This window comes from Heptranchias perlo, unplaced genomic scaffold, assembly GCF_035084215.1.
Source record: "Heptranchias perlo isolate sHepPer1 unplaced genomic scaffold, sHepPer1.hap1 HAP1_SCAFFOLD_523, whole genome shotgun sequence".
NCBI lineage: Eukaryota > Metazoa > Chordata > Chondrichthyes > Hexanchiformes > Hexanchidae > Heptranchias > Heptranchias perlo.
The window spans coordinates 25,001-47,445 of NW_027139541.1; the positions used below are offsets into that span (position 1 = coordinate 25,001).

At 51.9% G+C, this 22,445-nt stretch overlaps 1 protein-coding gene across 1 annotated transcript in view; it reads right to left on the bottom strand.

Annotated features, from left to right (window-relative positions):
* LOC137314901 (tumor necrosis factor receptor superfamily member 1A-like) overlaps positions 1-22,445 on the bottom strand; it is a 38,947-nt gene that overhangs the window by 11,793 nt on the left and 4,709 nt on the right. Inside the window, exons 2-4 of the mRNA XM_067979922.1 lie at positions 7,317-7,455; positions 2,827-2,955; positions 299-445 (exon numbers count right to left, since the gene is read on the bottom strand). Of these exons, the coding sequence (XP_067836023.1) occupies positions 299-445; positions 2,827-2,955; positions 7,317-7,455 (415 nt within the window). The remainder of the gene's footprint in view (positions 1-298; positions 446-2,826; positions 2,956-7,316; positions 7,456-22,445) is intronic.

Sequence of the window (22,445 nt, forward strand, 5' to 3'; positions counted from 1 at the left end):
GAGAGAGAGAGGGAGAGATAGTGAGAGAGAGAGGGAGGGAGAGATAGTGAGAGAGAGAGAGGGAGAGAGAGATAGTGAGAGAGAGAGAGGGAGGGAGAGATGGTGAGAGAGAGGGAGAGAGAGATAGTGAGAGAGAGAGAGGGAGGGAGAGATGGTAAGTGAGAGGGAGGGAGAGATGGTGAGAGAGAGGGAGAGATGGTGAGAGAGGGGGATGACTGTCAGGGAGAGCGGGGGGAGAGACAGAGAGGAGAGAGTGAGAGACGGTGAGAGGGTCAGTCTGCCCCGGGTTGTCACTCACACTGAATCCGAGTCCCAGTTTTACAGACGGTGCAGTTTTTACAGTAGAAGTTTGTGGACTCGATCCTGATTTGGAACATCCCAGGCGGGCAGCTGCACACCGTATCCGACTCCCGAGTGCATTCCTTCACCGTTATCTGATGGAACGCTGCTGATGCGAAGAGCAAAATCAGAGGCGGAGACAGACAGACAGACAGGCCAGGGGGGTCAGGCAGTGCGGGCCAGTGCTGGGGTCAGGCAGTGCGGGCCAGTGCTGGGGTCAGGTCACAGACTGCCCATTAACACAGGACACCATCTCAAGAGCAGCGTCCTGAGCTCCCTCAGGCACCTTCCGCACTGAGACAGCCCCACGATAGAGGGGCTGAACGGCTCCTCTCTCTGTTGGGGGACTGGGTGGGACCGTGGGTAAGACAGGAGTGAATCGTTCCCCTTTTACCCACTGTGTACTGTACAATGTACAGGAGCTGACACTGAGACACACACGGGCCGTACAGTCCCAGACAGGAGTGAATCGTTCCCCTTTTACCCACTGTGTACTGTACAATGTACAGGAGCTGACACTGAGACACACACGGGGCCGTACAGTCCCAGACAGGAGTGAATCGTTCCCTTTTACCCACTCTGTACTGTACAATGTACAGGAGCTGACACTGAGACACACACGGGGCCGTACAGTCCCAGACAGGAGTGAATCGTTCCCCTTTTACCCACTGTGTACTGTACAATGTACAGGAGCTGACACTGAGACACACACGGGGCCGTACAGTCCCAGACAGGAGTGAATCGTTCCCTTTTACCCACTGTGTACTGTACAATGTACAGGAGCTGACACTGAGACACACACGGGCCGTACAGTCCCAGACAGGAGTGAATCGTTCCCTTTTACCCACTGTGTACTGTACAATGTACAGGAGCTGACACTGAGACACACACGGGCCGTACAGTCCCAGACAGGAGTGAATCGTTCCGTTTTACCCACTGTGTACTGTACAATGTACAGGAGCTGACACTGAGACACACACGGGGCCGTACAGTCCCAGACAGGAGTGAATCGTTCCCTTTTACCCACTGTGTACTGTACAATGTACAGGAGCTGACACTGAGACACACACGGGGCCGTACAGTCCCAGACAGGGGTGAATCGTTCCCTTTTACCCACTGTGTACTGTACAATGTACAGGAGCTGACACTGAGACACACACGGGGCCGTACAGTCCCAGACAGGAGTGAATCGTTCCCTTTTACCCGCTGTGTACTGTACAATGTACAGGAGCTGACACTGAGACACACACGGGGCCGTACAGTCCCAGACAGGAGTGAATCGTTCCCTTTTACCCACTGTGTACTGTACAATGTACAGGAGCTGACACTGAGACACACACGGGCCGTACAGTCCCAGACAGGAGTGAATCGTTCCCTTTTACCCGCTGTGTACTGTACAATGTACAGGAGCTGACACTGAGACACACACGGGGCCGTACAGTCCCAGACAGGAGTGAATCGTTCCCTTTTACCCACTGTGTACTGTACAATGTACAGGAGCTGACACTGAGACACACACGGGGCCGTACAGTCCCAGACAGGAGTGAATCGTTCCCTTTTACCCACTGTGTACTGTACAATGTACAGGAGCTGACACTGAGACACAGACGGGGCCGTACAGTCCCAGACAGGAGTGAATCGTTCCCTTTTACCCACTGTGTACTGTACAATGTACAGGAGCTGACACTGAGACACACACGGGGCCATACAGTCCCAGACAGGAGTGAATCGTTCCCCTTTTACCCACTGTGTACTGTACAATGTACAGGAGCTGACACTGAGACACAGACGGGGCCGTACAGTCCCAGACAGGAGTGAATCATTCCCTTTTACCCACTGTGTACTGTACAATGTACAGGAGCTGACACTGAGACACACACGGGGCCGTACAGTCCCAGACAGGAGGGAATCGTTCCCCTTTTACCCACTGTGTACTGTACAATGTACAGGAGCTGACACTGAGACACAGACGGGGCCGTACAGTCCCAGACAGGAGTGAATCGTTCCCCTTTTACCCACTGTGTACTGTACAATGTACAGGAGCTGACACTGAGACACACCCGGGGCCGTACAGTCCCAGACAGGAGTGAATCGTTCCCTTTTACCCACTGTGTACTGTACAATGTACAGGAGCTGACACTGAGACACACACGGGGCCGTACAGTCCCAGACAGGAGTGAATCGTTCCCTTTTACCCACTGTGTACTGTACAATGTACAGGAGCTGACACTGAGACACACACGGGCCGTACAGTCCCAGACAGGAGTGAATCGTTCCCTTTTACCCACTGTGTACTGTACAATGTACAGGAGCTGACACTGAGACACACACGGGCCGTACAGTCCCAGACAGGAGTGAATCGTTCCCTTTTACCCACTGTGTACTGTACAATGTACAGGAGCTGACACTGAGACACAGACGGGGCCGTACAGTCCCAGACAGGAGTGAATCGTTCCCTTTTATCGGAATAATCTGACTGTTCCTGACCTGCATCGCAAACCCGACACGACCGGCACTTCTTTTCATAATTCTCCAACTTGAGGTAAGTGCCCTCTTTGCACTCCTCACAAAATGTCCGCATTCTCGGTCCACTGCAGTCGGCCCGCTTGTAGTGACCTGCAAGAAAGGTGCACATCACAAAATTCACCGATTAAAATCCAGAGACAGCAAATCGGATCTGGTCCATGGACCTGACCCTGGGAGTGTTTGACGGGACAGTGTAGAGGGAGCTTTACTCTGTATCTAACCCCGTACCTGCCCTGGGAGTGTTTGATGGGACAGTGTAGAGGGAGCTTTACTCTGTATCTAAACCTGTACCTGCCCTGGGAGTGTTTGATGGGACAGTGTAGAGGGAGCTTTACTCTGTATCTAACCCTGTACCTGCCCTGGGAGTGTTTGACGGGACAGTGTAGAGGGAGCTTTACTCTGTATCTAACCCTGTACCTGACCCTGGGAGTGTTTGATGGGACAGTGTAGAGGGAGCTTTACTCTGTATCTAACCCTGTACCTGCCCTGGGAGTGTTTGACGGGACAGTGTAGAGGGAGCTTTACTCTGTATCTAACCCTGTACCTGACCCTGGGAGTGTTTGATGGGACAGTGTAGAGGGAGCTTTACTCTGTATCTAACCCTGTACCTGACCCTGGGAGTGTTTGATGGGACAGTGTAGAGGGAGCTTTACTCTGTATCTAACCCTGTACCTGCCCTGGGAGTGTTTGATGGGACAGTGTAGAGGGAGCTTTACTCTGTATCTAACCCTGTACCTGCCCTGGGAGTGTTTGATGGGACAGTGTAGAGGGAGCTTTACTCTGTATCTAACCCTGTACCTGCCCTGGGAGTGTTTGATGGGACAGTGTAGAGGGAGCTTTACTCTGTATCTAACCCTGTACCTGACCCTGGGAGTGTTTGATCGGACGGTGTAGAGGGAGCTTTACTCTGCATCTTACCCTGTCCCTGCCCTGGGAGTGTTTGATCGGACGGTGTAGAGGGAGCTTTACTCTGTATCTAACCCTGTACCTGCCCTGGGAGTGTTTGACGGGACAGTGTAGAGGGAGCTTTACTCTGTATTTAACCCTGTACCTGCCCTGGGAGTGTTTGATGGGACAGTGCAGAGGGAGCTTTACTCTGTATCTAACCCTGTACCAGCCCTGGGAGTGTTTGACGGGACAGTGTAGAGGGAGCTTTACTCTGTATCTACCCCTGTACCTGCCCTGGGAGTGTTTGACGGGACAGTGTAGAGGGAGCATTACTCTGTATCTCACCCTGTACCTGCCCTGGGAGTGTTTGATGGGACAGTGTAGAGGGAGCTTTACTCTGTATCTAACCCTGTACCTGCCCTGGGAGTGTTTAATGGGACAGTGTAGAGGGAGCTTTACTCTGTATCTAACCCTGTACCTGACCCTGGGAGTGTTTGACGGGACAGTGCAGAGGGAGCTTTACTCTGTATCTAACCCTGTACCTGCCCTGGGAGTGTTTGATGGGACAGTGTAGAGGGAGCTTTACTCTGTATCTAACCCTGTACCTGCCCTGGGAGTGTTTGATGGGATAGTGTAGAGGGAGCTTTACTCTGTATCTAACCCTGTACCTGCCCTGGGAGTGTTTGATGGGACAGTGTAGAGGGAGCTTTACTCTGTATCTAACCCTGTACCTGACCCTGGGAGTGTTTGATGGGACAGTGTAGAGGGAGCTTTACTCTGTATCTAACCCTGTACCTGCCCTGGGAGTGTTTGATGGGACAGTGTAGAGGGAGCTTTACTCTGCATCTAACCCTGTACCTGCCCTGGGAGTGTTTGACGGGACAGTGTAGAGGGAGCTTTACTCTGTATCTTACCCTGTCCCTGCCCTGGGAGTGTTTGATCGGACGGTGTAGAGGGAGCTTTACTCTGTATCTAACCCCGTACCTGCCCTGGGAGTGTTTGATGGGACAGTGTAGAGGGAGCTTTACTCTGTATCTAACCCTGCACCTGCCCTGGGAGTGTTTGAAGGGACAGTGTAGAGGGAGCTTTACTCTGTATCTAACCCTGTACCTGACCCTGGGAGTGTTTGATGGGACAGTGTAGAGGGAGCTTTACTCTGTATCTAACCCTGTACCTGCCCTGGGAGTGTTTGATGGTACAGTGTAGAGGGAGCTTTACTCTGTATCTAACCCTGTACCTGCCCTGGGAGTGTTTGATGGTACAGTGTAGAGGGAGCTTTACTCTGTATCTAACCCTGTACCTGCCCTGGGAATGTTTGATGGGACAGTGTAGAAGGAGCTTTACTCTGTATCTAACCCTGCACCTGCCCTGGGAGTGTTTGAAGGGACAGTGTAGAGGGAGCTTTACTCTGTATCTAACCCTGTACCTGCCCTGGGAGTGTTTGATGGGACAGTGTAGAGGGAGCTTTACTCTGTATCTAACCCTGTACCTGACCCTGGGAGTGTTTGATGGGACAGTGTAGAGGGAGCTTTACTCTGTATCTAACCCTGTACCTGCCCTGGGAGTGTTTGATGGGACAGTGTGGAGGGAGCTTTACTCTGTATCTAACCCTGTACCTGACCCTGGGAGTGTTTGATGGGACAGTGTAGAGGGAGCTTTACTCTGTATCTAACCCTGTACCTGCCCTGGGAGTGTTTGATGGGACGGTGTCGAGGGAGCTTTACTCTGTATCTAACGCTGTACCTGCCCTGGGAGTGTTTGATGGGACAGTGTAGAGGGAGCTTTACTCTGTATCTAACCCTGTACCTGCCCTGGGAGTGTTTGATGGGACAGTGTAGAGGGAGCTTTACTCTGTATCTAACCCTGTACCTGCCCTGGGAGTGTTTGATTGGACAGTGTAGAGGGATCTTTACTCTGTATCTGACCCTGTACCTGACCCTGGGAGTGTTTGATGGGACAGTGTAGAGGGAGCTTTACTCTGTATCTAACCCTGTACCTGCCCTGGGAGTGTTTGATGGGACAGTGTAGAGGGAGCTTTACTCAGTATCTAACCCTGTACCTGACCCTGGGAGTGTTTGACGGGACAGTGTAGAGGGAGCTTTACTCTGTATCTAACCCTGTACCTGCCCCTGGGAGTGTTTGACGGGACAGTGTAGAGGGAGCTTTACTCTGTATCTAACCCTGTACCTGCCATGGGAGTGTTTGATGGGACAGTGTAGAGGGAGCTTTACTCTGTATCTAACCCTGTACCTGCCCTGGGAGTGTTTGATTGGACAGTGTAGAGGGATCTTTACTCTGTATCTAACCCTGTACCTGACCCTGGGAGTGTTTGATGGGACAGTGTAGAGGGAGCTTTACTCTGTATCTAACCCTGTACCTGCCCTGGGAGTGTTTGATGGGACAGTGTAGAGGGAGCTTTACTCAGTATCTAACCCTGTACCTGACCCTGGGAGTGTTTGACGGGACAGTGTAGAGGGAGCTTTACTCTGTATCTGACCCTGTACCTGCCCTGGGAGTGTTTGATGGGACAGTGTAGAGGGAGCTTTACTCTGTATCTAACCCTGTACCTGCCCTGGGAGTGTTTGATGGGACAGTGTAGAGGGAGCTTTACTCTGTATCTAACCCTGTACCTGCCCTGGGAGTGTTTGATGGGACAGTGTAGAGGGAGCTTTGCTCTGTATCTAACCCTGTACCTGCCCTGGGAGTGTTTGATGGGACAGTGTAGAGGGAGCTTTACTCTGTATCTAACCCTGTACCTGCCCTGGGAGTGTTTGACGGGACAGTGTAGAGGGAGCTTTACTCTGTATCTAACCCTGTACCTGCCCTGGGAGTGTTTGATTGGACAGTGTAGAGGGAGCTTTGCTCTGTATCTAACCTTGTACCTGACCCTGGGAGTGTTTGATGGGACAGTGTAGAGGGAGCTTTACTCTGTATCTAACCCTGTACCTGCCCTGGGAGTGTTTGATGGGACAGTGTAGAGGGAGCTTTACTCTGTATCTAACCCTGTACCTGCCCTGGGAGTGTTTGACGGGACAGTGTAGAGGGAGCTTTGCTCTGTATCTAACCCTGTACCTGACCCTGGGAGTGTTTGATGGGACAGTGTCGAGGGAGCTTTACTCTGTATCTAACCCTGTACCTGCCCTGGGAGTGTTTGATTGGACAGTGTAGAGGGAGCTTTACTCTGTATCTAACCCTGTACCTGACCCTGGGAGTGTTTGACGGGACAGTGTAGAGGGAGCTTTACTCTGTATCTAACCCTGTACCTGCCCTGGGAGTGTTTGATGGGACAGTGTAGAGGGAGCTTTACTCTGTATCTAACCCTGTACCTGCCCTGGGAGTGTTTGATGGGACAGTGTAGAGGGAGCTTTACTCTGTATCAAACCCTGTACCTGCCCTGGGAGTGTTTGATGGGACGGTGTGGAGGGAGCTTTACTCTGTATCTAACCCTGGACCTGCCCTGGGAGTGTTTGACGGGACAGTGTAGAGGGAGCGTCACTCTGTATCTAACCCTGACCCTACCCCGAGGGTCTGGTCACCGAGGGACGATGGGAGGGGTTCCCTACCTCGAGTACATTTGTTGCAGCAGTAATCTTTTCCCCTTGGCTGGTACTCGGATTTATTTGAACACGATAAGCCCCTCCGCACACGCTGTTGTCCCTGTCTGTCCTGACCGAGGGTCTCCAAGATCGCCAGAGCACAGACCTGGGGGGAGATGAAGGCGCAAGAAAGTCAAAACAACACCCAACGTCAAATGGAATGAACCCCCCCGCCAAGCTCCCCCAACAGAGGTCAAGCCTTCAAGAGAAGGCCTCAACGCTGCTTCCTCCCTCAGGCCGGAGACAGGGCCGGCTCGATGGGACGAATGGCCTCCTTCCGAGCCGCAGGTCCCAAACCTTGTTCTCAAACTCCAACCGCTCCCCCCACCTCCCCGCCCAAATTCAGGCAGGAACCAGCCCTCAGCCCCCGAGGGCTCGCTGACGAGCCAGATTCTGAACATGTCGAGGCCTGAAATTGCCCTCGAGGCCTGGGAGTCGGCCGCGAAGCCTGACTCATTCCGCTCCCTCCCCCTGATGCAATATCCGAAACGTGACCCTCTATCTGATCGTACCAGGTCCAATCTCATCTCCTGCCCACCCGCCCCCCCAGCCCTGGCCCCCATTCCCAGTGAGAGCGGAGGGAGAGAGAGAGAGTGAGAGCGGAGGGAGAGAGAGAGAGTGAGAGCGGAGGGAGAGAGAGAGAGTGAGAGCGGAGGGAGAGAGAGAGAGTGAGAGCGGAGGGAGAGAGAGAGAGTGAGAGCGGAGGGAGGGAGAGTGAGAGCGGAGGGAGAGAGAGTGAGAGCGGAGGGAGAGAGAGAGTGAGAGCGGAGGGAGAGAGAGTGAGAGCGGAGGGAGTGGGAGTGAGAGTGAGAGTGAGAGGAGAGAGGAGAGAGGAGAGAGGAGAGAGGAGAGAGGAGAGAGGAGAGAGGAGAGAGGAGAGAGGAGAGAGGAGAGAGGAGAGAGGAGAGAGGAGAGAGGAGAGAGGGGGGAGGGAGAGAGAGAGAGAGAGAGAGAGCGGAGGGGGGAGGGAGAGAGAGAGAGAGAGAGAGCGGAGGGGGGAGGGAGAGAGAGAGAGAGCGGAGGGGGGAGGGAGAGAGAGAGAGAGAGAGAGCGGAGGGGGGAGGGAGAGAGAGAGAGAGCGGAGGGGGGAGGGAGAGAGAGAGAGAACGGAGGGGGGAGGGAGAGAGAGAGAGAGCGGAGGGGGGAGGGAGAGAGAGAGAGAGAGAGCGGAGGGGGGAGGGGGGAGGGAGGGAGAGAGAGAGAGAGCGGAGGGGGGAGGGAGAGAGAGAGAGAGCGGAGGGGGGAGGGAGAGAGAGAGAGAGCGGAGGGAGAGAGAGAGAGAGCGGAGGGAGAGAGAGAGAGAGCGGAGGGGGGAGGGGGAGAGAGAGAGAGAGCGGAGGGGGGAGGGAGAGAGAGAGAGCGGAGGGGGGAGGGAGAGAGAGAGAGCGGAGGGGGGAGGGAGAGAGAGAGAGCGGAGGGGGGAGGGAGAGAGAGAGAGCGGAGGGGGGAGGGAGAGAGAGAGAGCGGAGGGGGGAGGGAGAGAGAGAGAGAGAATGGCGGAGGGGGGAGGGAGAGAGAGAGAGAGCGGAGGGGGGAGGGAGAGAGAGAGAGAGCGGAGGGGGGAGAGAGAGAGAGAGAGAGCGGAGGGGGGAGGGGGGAGGGAGAGAGAGCGGAGGGGGGAGGGAGAGAGAGAGAGAGAGAGAGAGCGGAGGGGGGAGGGAGAGAGAGAGAGAGAGAGAGAGCGGAGGGGGGAGAGAGAGAGAGAGAGCGGAGGGGGGAGGGAGAGAGAGAGAGAGAGAGAGAGCGGTGGGGGGAGAGAGAGAGAGAGAGAGAGAGCGGAGGGGGGAGAGAGAGAGAGAGAGAGAGAGCGGAGGGGGGAGGGAGAGAGAGAGAGAGAGAGAGCGGAGGGGGGGAGAGAGAGAGAGAGAGAGAGCGGAGGGGGGAGGGAGAGAGAGAGAGAGAGAGTGGAGGGGGGAGGGGGAGAGAGAGAGAGAGAGCGGAGGGGGGGCAGGGAGTCACTCCCAGCCCTCGTGTGGCCAGACGGAGCCATGGGGCAGGAGACGGAGGGGAACAGACCGAGGCCAGACGGCTCGGGCATCTCCAAGGGACGGGCTGACACGCGTTCCAGGGAACGACTTTGGACAAGAGGGCGTCACTCCGCCTGCCGAGGGACTCGTCACTCCGCCTGCCGAGGGACTCGTCACTCCGCCTGCCGAGGGACTTCCCCGAGTCCCAAGCCTCGGGTTTGAGGGAAGGGGAGTCCCAGCCAAGTGCGTCCCCGTCCTGGAATTATAAACCCGTCTGAAGGGAATTCCAATCAGCCTGTTCATCTGCCACGGCTTCGGGCCGACGATCAGGGAGTTGCCTCACTGTAACACGGATATAACCCGCACCCCCTCACTGTAACACGGATATAACCCGCACCCCTCACTGCAACACGGATATAACCCGCAGCCCTCACTGCAACACGGATATAACCCGCACCCCTCACTGTAACACGGATATAACCCGCACCCCTCACTGTAACACGGATATAACCCGCACCCCCTCACTGTAACACGGATATAACCCGCACCCCTCACTGCAACACGGATATAACCCGCACCCCTCACTGCAACACGGATATAACCCGCACCCCTCACTGCAACACGGATATAACCCGCACCCCTCACTGAAACACGGATATAACCCGCACCCCTCACTGCAACACGGATATAACTCGCACCCCCTCACTGCAACACGGATATAACCCGCACCCCCTCACTGTAACACGGATATAACCCGCACCCCCTCACTGTAACACTCTGATATATCCCACACCACCTCACTGTAACACGGATATAACCCGCACCCCTCACTGCAACACGGATATAACCCGCACCCCTCACTGTAACACGGATATAACCCGCACCCCTCACTGCAACACGGATATAACCCGCACCCCCTCACTGTAACACGGATATAACTCGCACCCCTCACTGCAACACGGATATAACCCGCACCCCCTCACTGTAACACGGATATAACTCGCACCCCCTCACTGTAACACGGATATAACCCGCACCGCTCACTGTAACACGGATATAACCCGCACCCCTCACTGCAACACGGATATAACTCGCACCCCCTCACTGGAACACGGATATAACCCGCACCCATCACTGCAACACGGATATAACTCGCACGCCTCACTGCAACACGGATATAACTTGCACCCCCTCACTGTAACACGGATATAACCCGCACCCCTCACTGCAACACGGATATAACTCGCACCCCTAACTGTAACACGGATATAACCCGCACCCCCTCACTGTAACACGGATATAACCCGCACCCCCTCACTGTAACACTCTGATATATCCCACACCCCTCACTGTAACACGGATAGAACCCACACCCCTCACTGTAACACTCTGATATATCCCACACCCCTCACTGTAAAACTCTGATATATCCCACACCCCTCACTGTAACACGGATATAACCCGCACCCCTCACTGTAACACGGATATAACCCGCACCCCTCACCGTAACACGGATATAACCCACACCCCTCACCGTAACACGGATATAACCCACACCCCTCACTGTAACACTCTGATATATCCCGCACCCCTCACTGTAACGCGGATATAACCTGCACCCCTCACTGTAACACGGATATAACCCGCACCCCCTCACTGCAACACGGATATAACCCGCACCCCTCACTGTAACACGGATATAACCCACACCCCTCACTGTAACACGGATATAACCCGCACCCCTCACTGCAACACGGATATAACCCGCACCCCTCACTGTAACACGGATATAACCCGCACCCCTCACTGCAACACTGATATAACCCGCACCCCTCACTGCAACACGGATATAACTCGCACCCCCTCACTGTAACACGGATATAACCCGCACCCCTCACTGTAACACGGATATAACCCGCACCCCTCACTGCAACATGGATATAACTCGCACCCCCTCACTGTAACACGGATATAACCCGCAACCCTCACTGCAACACGGATATAACTCGCACCCCTCACTGCAACACGGATATAACTCGCACCCCCTCACTGTAACACGGATATAACCCGCACCCCCTCACTGTAACACTCTGATATATCCCACACCCCCTCACTGTAACACGGATATAACCCGCACCCCTCACTGTAACACGGATATAACCCACACCCCTCACTGTAACACGGATATAACCCGCACCCCTCAGTGCAACACGGATATAACCCGCACCCCTCAGTGCAACACGGATATAACCCGCACCCCTCACTGCAACACGGATATAACCCGCACCCCTCACTGCAACACGGATATAACCCGCACCCCTCACTGTAACACGGATATAACCCGCACCCCTCACCGTAACACGGATATAACCCACACCCCTCACTGTAACACTCGGATATATCCCACACCCCTCACTGTAACACGGATATAACCCGCACCCCTCACTGTAACACGGATATAACCCGCACCCCTCACCGTAACACGGATATAACCCACACCCCTCACCGTAACACGGATATAACCCACACCCCTCACCGTAACACGGATATAACCCACACCCCTCACTGTAACACTCTGATATATCCCGCACCCCTCACTGTAACACAGATATAACCCGCACCCCTCACTGTAACACGGATATAACCCGCACCCCCTCACTGCAACACGGATATAACCCGCACCCCTCACTGTAACACGGATATAACCCACACCCCTCACTGTAACACGGATATAACCCGCACCCCTCACTGCAACACGGATATAACCCGCACCCCTCACTGTAACACGGATATAACCCGCACCCCTCACTGCAACACGGATATAACCCGCACCCCTCACTGTAACACGGATATAACCCGCACCCCTCACTGTAACACGGATATAACCCGCACCCCTCACTGCAACACGGATATAACCCGCACCCCTCACTGCAACACGGATATAACCCGCACCCCTCACTGCAACACGGATATAACCCGCACCCCTCACTGTAACACGGATATAACCCGCACCCCTCACTGCAACACGGATATAACCCGCACCCCTCACTGTAACACTGATATATCCCACACCCCTCACTGTAACACTCTGATATATCCCACACCCCTCACTGTAACACTCTGATATATCCCACACCCCTCACTGTAACACTCTGATATACCCCACACCCCTCACTGTAACACTCTGATATATCCCACACCCCTCACTGTAACACGGATATAACCCACACCCCTCACTGTAACACACTGATATATCCCACACCCCTCACTGTAACACTCTGATATACCCCACACCCCTCACTGTAACACTCTGATATATCCCACACCCCTCACTGTAACACTCTGATATATCCCACACCCCTCACTGTAACACTCTGATATATCCCACACCCCTCACTGTAACACTCTGATATACCCCACACCCCTCACTGTAACACTCTGATATATCCCACACCCCTCACTGTAACACTCTGATATATCCCACACCCCTCACTGTAACACTCTGATATATCCCACACCCCTCACTGTAACACTCTGATATATCCCACACCCCTCACTGTAACACTCTGATATACCCCACACCCCTCACTGTAACACTCTGATATACCCCACACCCCTCACTGTAACACTCTGATATACCCCACACCCCTCACTGTAACACTCTGATATACCCCACACCCCTCACTGTAACACTCTGATATACCCCACACCCCTCACTGTAACACTCTGATATATCCCACACCCCTCACTGTAACACTCTGATATATCCCACACCCCTCACTGTAACACTCTGATATATCCCACACCCCTCACTGTAACACTCTGAAATATCTCTCACTCTCCCCTACTCCTCCCGATATATTCCTGAGCCAATGAGAGACACACACTGCTCTCATTGTTTATGAGACTCAATTCCCAGAAATGCCTTGGGCAGCGATCCAGGACTTTTTCAGCAAGAATTGGCTGAGAATCAGCTGCAATGCGGAGACTGAAGGTCGACTGACTTTGGCACGAGGAGAGTAGTGAGTGTGGGAGGGAGCAGCAGAGCGTCCGGGCCAGCAGGACTGAACTATGTGCTGTACGCCCACAATCACATACCAAACAGGAGCTCAAACATGTTCCAGCAAGACAGTGTCCCCTCAGACACAATCCCAATGGATCAAACCCCTTCCCATTCACTCCCACTGTACACAATCCCAATGGACCCAAACCCCTTCCCATTCACTCCCACTGTACACAATCCCAATGGACCAAACCCCTTCCCATTCACTCCCACTGTGCACAATCCCAATGGATCAAACCCCTTCCCATTCACTCCCACTGTACACAATCCCAATGGACCAAACCCCTTCCCATTCACTCCCACTGTCCACAATCCCAATGGACCCAAACCCCTTCCCATTCACTCCCACTGTGCACAATCCCAATGGACCCAAACCCCTTCCCATTCATTCCCACCGTACACAATCCCAATGGACCAAACCCCTTCCCATTCACTCCCACCGTACACAATCCCAATGGATCAAACCCCTTCCCATTCACTCCCACTCTACACAATCCCAATGGATCAAACCCCTTCCCATTCATCCCCACTGTGCACAATCCCAATGGATCAAACGCCTTCCCATTCACTCCCACTGTACACAATCCCAATGGACCAAACCCCTTCCATTCACTCCCACTGTACACAATCCCAATGGACCCAAACCCCTTCCCGTTCACTCCCACTGTACACAATCCCAATGGACCAAACCCCTTCCCGTTCACTCCCACTGTACACAATCCCAATGGACCAAACCCCTTCCCATTCACTCCAACTCCACACAATCCCAATGGACCAAATCCCTTCCCATTCACTCCCACTCTACACAATCCCAATGGACCAAACCCCTTCCCATTCACTCCCACTGTACACAATCCCAATGGACCAAACCCCTTCCCATTCACTCCCACTGTACACAATCCCAATGGACCAAACCCCTTCCCATTCACTCCCACTGTACACAATCCCAATGGACCAAACCCCTTCCCATTCATTCCCACCGTACACAATCCCCATTCTGTACCACATGACCCCTCCCCTCTCGATGAGGTAACAGGCCTCTGCTGCGATTAACCACTCAGTGAGAACCTCTGCCGATTGGGTTTCTTCGACCTATTTCCGAGCTGGGCGTCTCGGAGTAACTGGAAGACGGTGGTTTGTTCACAAGTTCAAAGAAATGAGATCGAAGACTTCCTGCACATCATAACTGTGCATCCGAAGTCTGCACAGGAAGTGTGGAGGGAGCTTTACTCTGTCTCTAACCCTGTACCTGCCCTGGGAGTGTTTGATGGGACAGTGTAGAGGGAGCTTTACTCTGTATCTAACCCTGTACCTGCCCTGGGAGTGTTTGACGGGACAGTGTAGAGGGAGCTTTACTCTGTATCTAACCCTGTACCTGACCCTGGGAGTGTTTGATGGGACGGTGTAGAGGGAGCTTTACTCTGTCTCTAACCCTGTACCTGCCCTGGGAGTGTTTGATGGGACAGTGCAGAGGGAGCTTTACTCTGTATCTAACCCTGTACCTGACCCTGGGAGTGTTTGATGGGACAGTGTAGAGGGAGCTTTACTCTGTATCTCACCCTGTCCCTGCCCATGGGAGTGTTTGATGGGACAGTGTAGAGGGAGCTTTACTCTGTATCTAACCCTGTACCTGCCCTGGGAGTGTTTGATGGGACAGTGTAGAGGGAGCTTTACTCTGTATCTAACCCTGTACCTGCCCTGGGAGTGTTTGACGGGACAGTGTAGAGGGAGCTTTACTCTGTATCTAACCCTGTACCTGCCCTGGGAGTGTTTGACGGGACAGTGCAGAGGGAGCTTTACTCTGTATCTAACCCTGTACCTGCCCTGGGAGCGTTTGATGGGACAGTGCAGAGGGAGCTTTACTCTGTATCTAACCCTGTACCTGCCCTGGGAGTGTTTGATGGGACAGTGCAGAGGGAGCTTTACTCTGTATCTAACCCTGAACCTGACCCTGGGAGTGTTTGATGGGACAGTGTAGAGGGAGCTTTACTCTGCATCTAACCCTGTACCTGCCCTGGGAGTGTTTGATGGGACATTGTAGAGGGAGCTTTACTCTGTATCTAACCCTGTACCTGCCCTGGGAGTGTTTGATGGGACAGTGCAGAGGGAGCTTTACTCTGTATCGAACCCGTTATTCTATAAAAAAAACCCCGAACCCCTCGATTAGATTCCAGTCTGTAACTCACTCCCGGGTATCTGTTATTCTGTATATAAACCCCCCGAACCCCTCGATTAGATTCCAGTCTGTAACTCACTCCCCGGGGGATCTGTTATTCTATATATAAACCCCCCGAACCCCTCGATTAGATTCCAGTCTGTAACTCACTCCCGGGTATCTGTTATTCTATATATAAACCCCCCTGAACCCCTCGATTAGATTCCAGTCTGTAACTCACTCCCGGGTATCTGTTATTCTATGTATAAACCCCCCGAACCCCTCGATTAGATTCCAGTCTGTAACTCACTCCCGGGTATCTGTTATTCTATGTATAAACCCCCCAAACCCCTCGATTAGATTCCAGTCTGTAACTCACTCCCGGGTATCTGTTATTCTATATATAAACCCCCCGAACCCCTCGATTAGATTCCAGTCTGTAACTCACTCCCGGGTATCTGTTATTCTATATATAAACCCCCCGAACCCCTCGATTCGATTCCAGTCTGTAACTCACTCCCGGGTTTCTGTTATTCTATATATAAACCCCCCGAACCCCTCGATTAGATTCCAGTCTGTAACTCACTCCCGGGTATCTGTTATTCTATATATAAACCCCCCCGAACCCCTCGATCAGATTCCAGTCTGTAACTCACTCCCGGGTATCTGTTATTCTATATATAAACCCCCCGAACCCCTCGATTCGATTCCAGTCTGTAACTCACTCCCGGGTATCTGTTATTCTATATATAAACCCCCCGAACCCCTCGATTAGATTCCAGTCTGTAACTCACTCCCGGGTATCTGTTATTCTATATATCAACCCCCCCGAATCCCTCGATGAGATTCCAGTCTGTAACTCACTCCCGGGTATCTGTTATTCTATATATAAACCCCCCCGAACCCCTCGATTAGATTCCAGTCTGTAACTCATTCCCGGGTATCTGTTATTCTATATATAAACCCCCGAACCCCTCGATTGGATTCCAGTCTGTAACTCACTCCCGGGTATCTGTTATTCTATATATAAACCCCCCGAACCCCTCGATTAGATTCCAGTCTGTAACTCACTCCCGGGTATCTGTTATTCTATATATAAACCCCCCGAACCCCTCGATTAGATTCCAGTCTGTAACTCACTCCCGGGTATCTGTTATTCTATATATAAACCCCCCCGAACCCCTCGATTAGATTCCAGTCTGTAACTCACTCCCGGGTATCTGTTATTCTATATATAAACCCCCCCGAACCCCTCGATTAGATTCCAGTCTGTAACTCACTCCCCGGGGGATCTGTTATTCTATATATGAACCCCCCCGAACCCCTCGATTAGATTCCAGTCTGTAACTCACTCCCTGGGGGATCTGTTATTCGATATATAAACCCCCCCGAACCCCTCGATTAGATTCCAGTCTGTAACTCACTCCCGGGTATCTGTTATTCTATATATAAACCCCCCCGAACCCCTCGATTAGATTCCAGTCTGTAACTCACTCCCGGGTATCTGTTATTCTATATATAAACCCCCCCGAACCCCTCGATTAGATTCCAGTCTGCAACTCACTCCCGGGTATCTGTTATTCTATATATAAACCCCCCGAACCCCTCGATTAGATTCCAGTCTGTAACTCACTCCCGGGTATCTGTTATTCTATATATAAACCCCCCCGAACCCCTCGATTAGATTCCAGTCTGTAACTCACTCCCGGGTATCTGTTATTCTATATATAAACCCCCCGAACCCCTCGATTAGATTCCAGTCTGTAACTCACTCCCGGGTATCTGTTATTCTATATATAAACCCCCCGAACCCCTCGATTAGATTCCAGTCTGTAACTCACTCCCGGGTATCTGTTATTCTATATATAAACACCCCGAACCCCTCGATTAGATTCCAGTCTGTAACTCACTCCCGGGTATCTGTTATTCTATATATAAACCCCCTCGAACCCCTCGATTAGATTCCAGTCTGTAACTCACTCCCCGGGAGATCTGTTATTCTATATATAAACCCCCCGAACCCCTCGATTAGATTCCAGTCTGTAACTCACTCCCCGGGGGATCTGTTATTCTATATATAAACCCCCCGAACCCCTCGATTAGATTCCAGTCTGTAACTCACTCCCCAGGGGATCTGTTATTCTATATATAAACCCCCCGAACCCCTCGATTAGATTCCAGTCTGTAACTCACTCCCCGGGGGATCTGTTATTCTATATATAAACCCCCCGAACCCCTCGATTAGATTCCAGTCTGTAACTCACTCCCCGGGGGATCTGTTATTCTATATATAAACCCCCCGAACCCCTCGATTAGATTCCAGTCTGTAACTCACTCCCCGGGGGATCTGTTATTCTATATATAAACCCCCGAACCCCTCGATTAGATTCCAGTCTGTAACTCACTCCCGGGTATCTGTTATTCTATATATAAACCCCCCGAACCCCTCGATTCGATTCCAGTCTGTGACTCACTCCTGGGTATCTGTTATTCTATCTATAAACCCCCCCGAACCCCTCGATTAGATTCCAGTCTGTAACTCACTCCCGGGTATCTGTTATTCTATATATAAACCCCCCCGAACCCCTCGATTAGATTCCAGTCTGTAACTCACTCCCGGGTATCTGTTATTCTTCATATAAACTCCCCGAACCCCTCGATTAGATTCCAGTCTGTAACTCACTCCCGGGTATCTGTTATTCTATATATAAACCCCCCCGAACCCCTCGATTAGATTCCAGTCTGTAACTCACTCCCGGGTATCTGTTATTCTATATATAAACCCCCCCGAACCCCTCGATTATATCCCAGTCTGTAACTCACTCCCGGGTATCTGTTATTCTGTATATAAACCCCCCGAACCCCTCGATTAGATTCCAGTCTGTAACTCACTCCCCAGGGGATCTGTTATTCTATATATAAACCCCCCGAACCCCTCGATTAGATTCCAGTCTGTAACTCACTCCCGGGTATCTGTTATTCTATATATAAACCCCCCGAACCCCTCGATTAGATTCCAGTCTGTAACTCACTCCCGGGTATCTGTTATTCTATATATAAACCCCCCGAACCCCTCGATTAGATTCCAGTCTGCAACTCACTCCCGGGTATCTGTTATTCTATATATAAACCCCCCGAACCCCTCGATTAGATTCCAGTCTGTGACTCACTCCCGGGTATCTGTTATTCTATATATAAACCCCCCGAACCCCTCGATTAGATTCCAGTCTGTAACTCACTCCCCGGGGTATCTGTTATTCTATATATAAACCCCCCGAACCCCTCGATTAGATTCCAGTCTGTAACTCACTCCCGGGTATCTGTTATTCTATATATAAACCCCCCGAACCCCTCGATTAGATTCCAGTCTGTAACTCACTCCCCGGGGGGATCTGTTATTCTATATATAAACCCCCCGAACCCCTCGATTAGATTCCAGTCTGTAACTCACTCCCGGGTATCTGTTATTCTATATATAAACCCCCCGAACCCCTCGATTAGATTCCAGTCTGTAACTCACTCCCGGGTATCTGTTATTCTATATATAAACCCCCCGAACCCCTCGATTCGATTCCAGTCTGTAACTCACTCCCGGGTATCTGTTATTCTATATATAAACCCCCCGAACCCCTCGATTAGATTCCAGTCTGTAACTCACTCCCGGGTATCTGTTATTCTATATATAAACCCCCCGAACCCCTCGATTGGATTCCAGTCTGTAACTCACTCCCGGGTATCTGTTATTCTATATATAAACCCCCCGAACCCCTCGATTAGATTCCAGTCGGTAACTCACTCCCGGGGTATCTGTTGTTCTATATATAAACCCCCCGAACCCCTCGATTAGATTCCAGTCTGTAACTCACTCCCGGGTATCTGTTATTCTATATATAAACCCCCCCGAACCCCTCGATTAGATTCCAGTCTGTAACTCACTCCCGGGTATCTGTTATTCTATATATAAACCCCCCGAACCCCTCGATTAGATTCCAGTCTGTAACTCACTCCCGGGTATCTGTTATTCTATATATAAACCCCCCCGAACCCCTCGATTAGATTCCAGTCTGTAACTCACTCCCGGGTATCTGTTATTCTGTATATAAACCCCCCGAACCCCTCGATTAGATTCCAGTCTGTAACACACTCCCCGGGGGATCTGTTATTCTATATATAAACCCCCCGAACCCCTCGATTAGATTCCAGTCTGTAACTCACTCCCGGGTATCTGTTTTTCTATATCTATAATAGGAATTGTCGGTCTGGTCCATGTCGTGTACGTTTCACGGCTGCGAGTGTGTCAGTTACACGGCTGTGAGTGTGTGTTCAGTGAATGCGTCAGTTACACGGCTGTGAGTGTGTGTTCAGTGAGTGCGTCAGTTACACGGCTGTGAGTGTGTGTTCAGTGAGTGCGTCAGTTACACGGCTGTGAGTGTGTGTTCAGTGAATGTGTCAGTTACACGGCTGTGAGTGTGTGTTCAGTGAGTGCGTCAGTTACACGGCTGTGAGTGTGTGTTCAGTGAGTGCGTCAGTTACACGGCTGTGAGTGTGTGTTCAGTGAGTGCGTCAGTTACACGGCTGTGAGTGTGTGTTCAGTGAATGTGTCAGTTACACGGCTGTGAGTGTGTTCAGTGAATGTGTCAGTTACACGGCTGTGAGTGTGTGTTCAGTGAGTGTGCAAGTTACACGGCTGTGAGTGTGTGTTCAGTGAGTGTGTCAGTTACACGGCTGTGAGTGTGTGTTCAGTGAGTGTGCAAGTTACACGGCTGTGAGTGTGTGTTCAGTGAGTGCGTCAGTTACACGGCTGTGAGTGTGTGTTCAGTGAGTGTGTCAGTTACACGGCTGTGAGTGTGTGTTCAGTGAGTGCGTCAGTTACACGGCTGTGAGTGTGTTCAGTGAGTGCGTCAGTTACACGGCTGTGAGTGTGTGTTCAGTGAATGTGTCAGTTACACGGCTGTGAGTGTGTGTTCAGTGAGTGTGCAAGTTACACGGCTGTGAGTGTGTGTTCAGTGAGTGCGTCAGTTACACGGCTGTGAGTGTGTGCTCAGTGAATGTGTCAGTTACACGGCTGTGAGTGTGTGTTCAGTGTGTGTTCAGTGAGTGTGCAAGTTACACGGCTGTGAGTGTGTGTTCAGTGAATGTGCCAGTTACACGGCTGTGAGTGTGTCAGTTACACGGCTGTGAGTGTGTGTTCAGTGAGTGTGTCAGTTACACGGCTGTGAGTGTGTGTTCAGTGAATGTGCCAGTTACACGGCTGTGAGTGTGTGTTCAGTGAATGTGCCAGTTACACGGCTGTGAGTGTGTCAGTTACACGGCTGTGAGTGTGTGTTCAGTGAGTGCGTCAGTTACACGGCTGTGAGTGTGTGTTCAGTGAATGCGTCAGTTACATGGCTGTGAGTGTGTGTTCAGTGAGTGTGTCAGTTACACGGCTGTGAGTGTGTTCAGTGAATGTGTCAGTTACACGGCTGTGAGTGTGTGTTCAGTGAGTGTGTCAGTTACACGGCTGTGAGTGTGTTCAGTGAATGTGTCAGTTACACGGCTGTGAGTGTGTGTTCAGTGAGTGCGTCAGTTACACGGCTGTGAGTGTGTTTAGTGAATGCGTCAGTTACACGGCTGTGAGTGTGTGTTCAGTGAGTGCGTCAGTTACACGGCTGTGAGTGTGTGTTCAGTGAATGTGTCAGTTACACGGCTGTGAGTGTGTTCAGTGAATGTGTCAGTTACACGGCTGTGAGTGTGTGTTCAGTGAATGTGTCAGTTACACGGCTGTGAGCGTGTTCAGTGAGTGCGTCAGTTACACGGCTGTGAGTGTGTGTTCAGTGAGTGTGTCAGTTACACGGCTGTGAGTGTGTTTAGTGAATGCGTCAGTTACACGGCTGTGAGTGTGTTTCGCGAGTGTGCAAGTTTCACGGCTGTTAATGTGTCAGTTACTCAGGCGTGAGTGAGTCAGTTACACAGCTGTGAGTGTGAACAGTGAGCATAAGTTTCACGTGTTTTGTGAGTTTCAGTTTCACGGCTGTGAGTGTGTTTAGTGCCTGTCTGTCCGTTACACGGCTGCGAGTGTGTGTTTAGTGCCTGTCTGTCCGTTACACGGCTGTGAGTGTGTTTAGTGCCTGTCTGTCCGTTACACGGCTGTGAGTGTGTGTTTAGTGCCTGTCTGTCCGTTACACGGCTGTGAGTGTGTGTTCAGTGAGTGCGTCAGTTACACGGCTGTGAGTGTGTGTTCAGTGAATGTGTCAGTTACACGGCTGTGAGTGTGTGTTCAGTGAGTGCGTCAGTTACACGGCTGTGAGTGTGTGTTCAGTGAATGTGTCAGTTACACGGCTGTGAGTGTGTGTTCAGTAAATGTGTCAGTTACACGGCTGTGAGTGTGTGTTCAGTGAGTGCGTCAGTTACACGGCTGTGAGTGTGTGTTCAGTGAATGTGTCAGTTACACGGCTGTGAGTGTGTGTTCAGTGAGTGCGTCAGTTACACGGCTGTGAGTGTGTGTTCAGTGAGTGCGTCAGTTACACGGCTGTGAGTGTGTGTTCAGTGAGTGTGTCAGTTACACGGCTGTGAGTGTGTTCAGTGAGTGCGTCAGTTACACGGCTGTGAGTGTGTGTTCAGTGAGTGTGTCAGTTACACGGCTGTGAGTGTGTTTAGAGAATGCGTCAGTTACACAGCTGTGAGTATGTTTCGCGAGTGTGCAAGTTTCACGGCTGTTAATGTGTCAGTTACTCAGGCGTGAGTGAGTCAGTTGTACAGCTGTGCGTGTGAACAGTGAGAATAAGTTTCACGTGTTTTGTGAGTTTCAGTTTCACGGCTGTGAGTGTGTTTAGTGCCTGTCTGTCCGTTACACGGCTGCGAGTGTGTTCAGTGCCTGTCTGTCCGTTACACGGCTGTGAGTGTGTTCAGTGCCTGTCTGTCCGTTACACGGC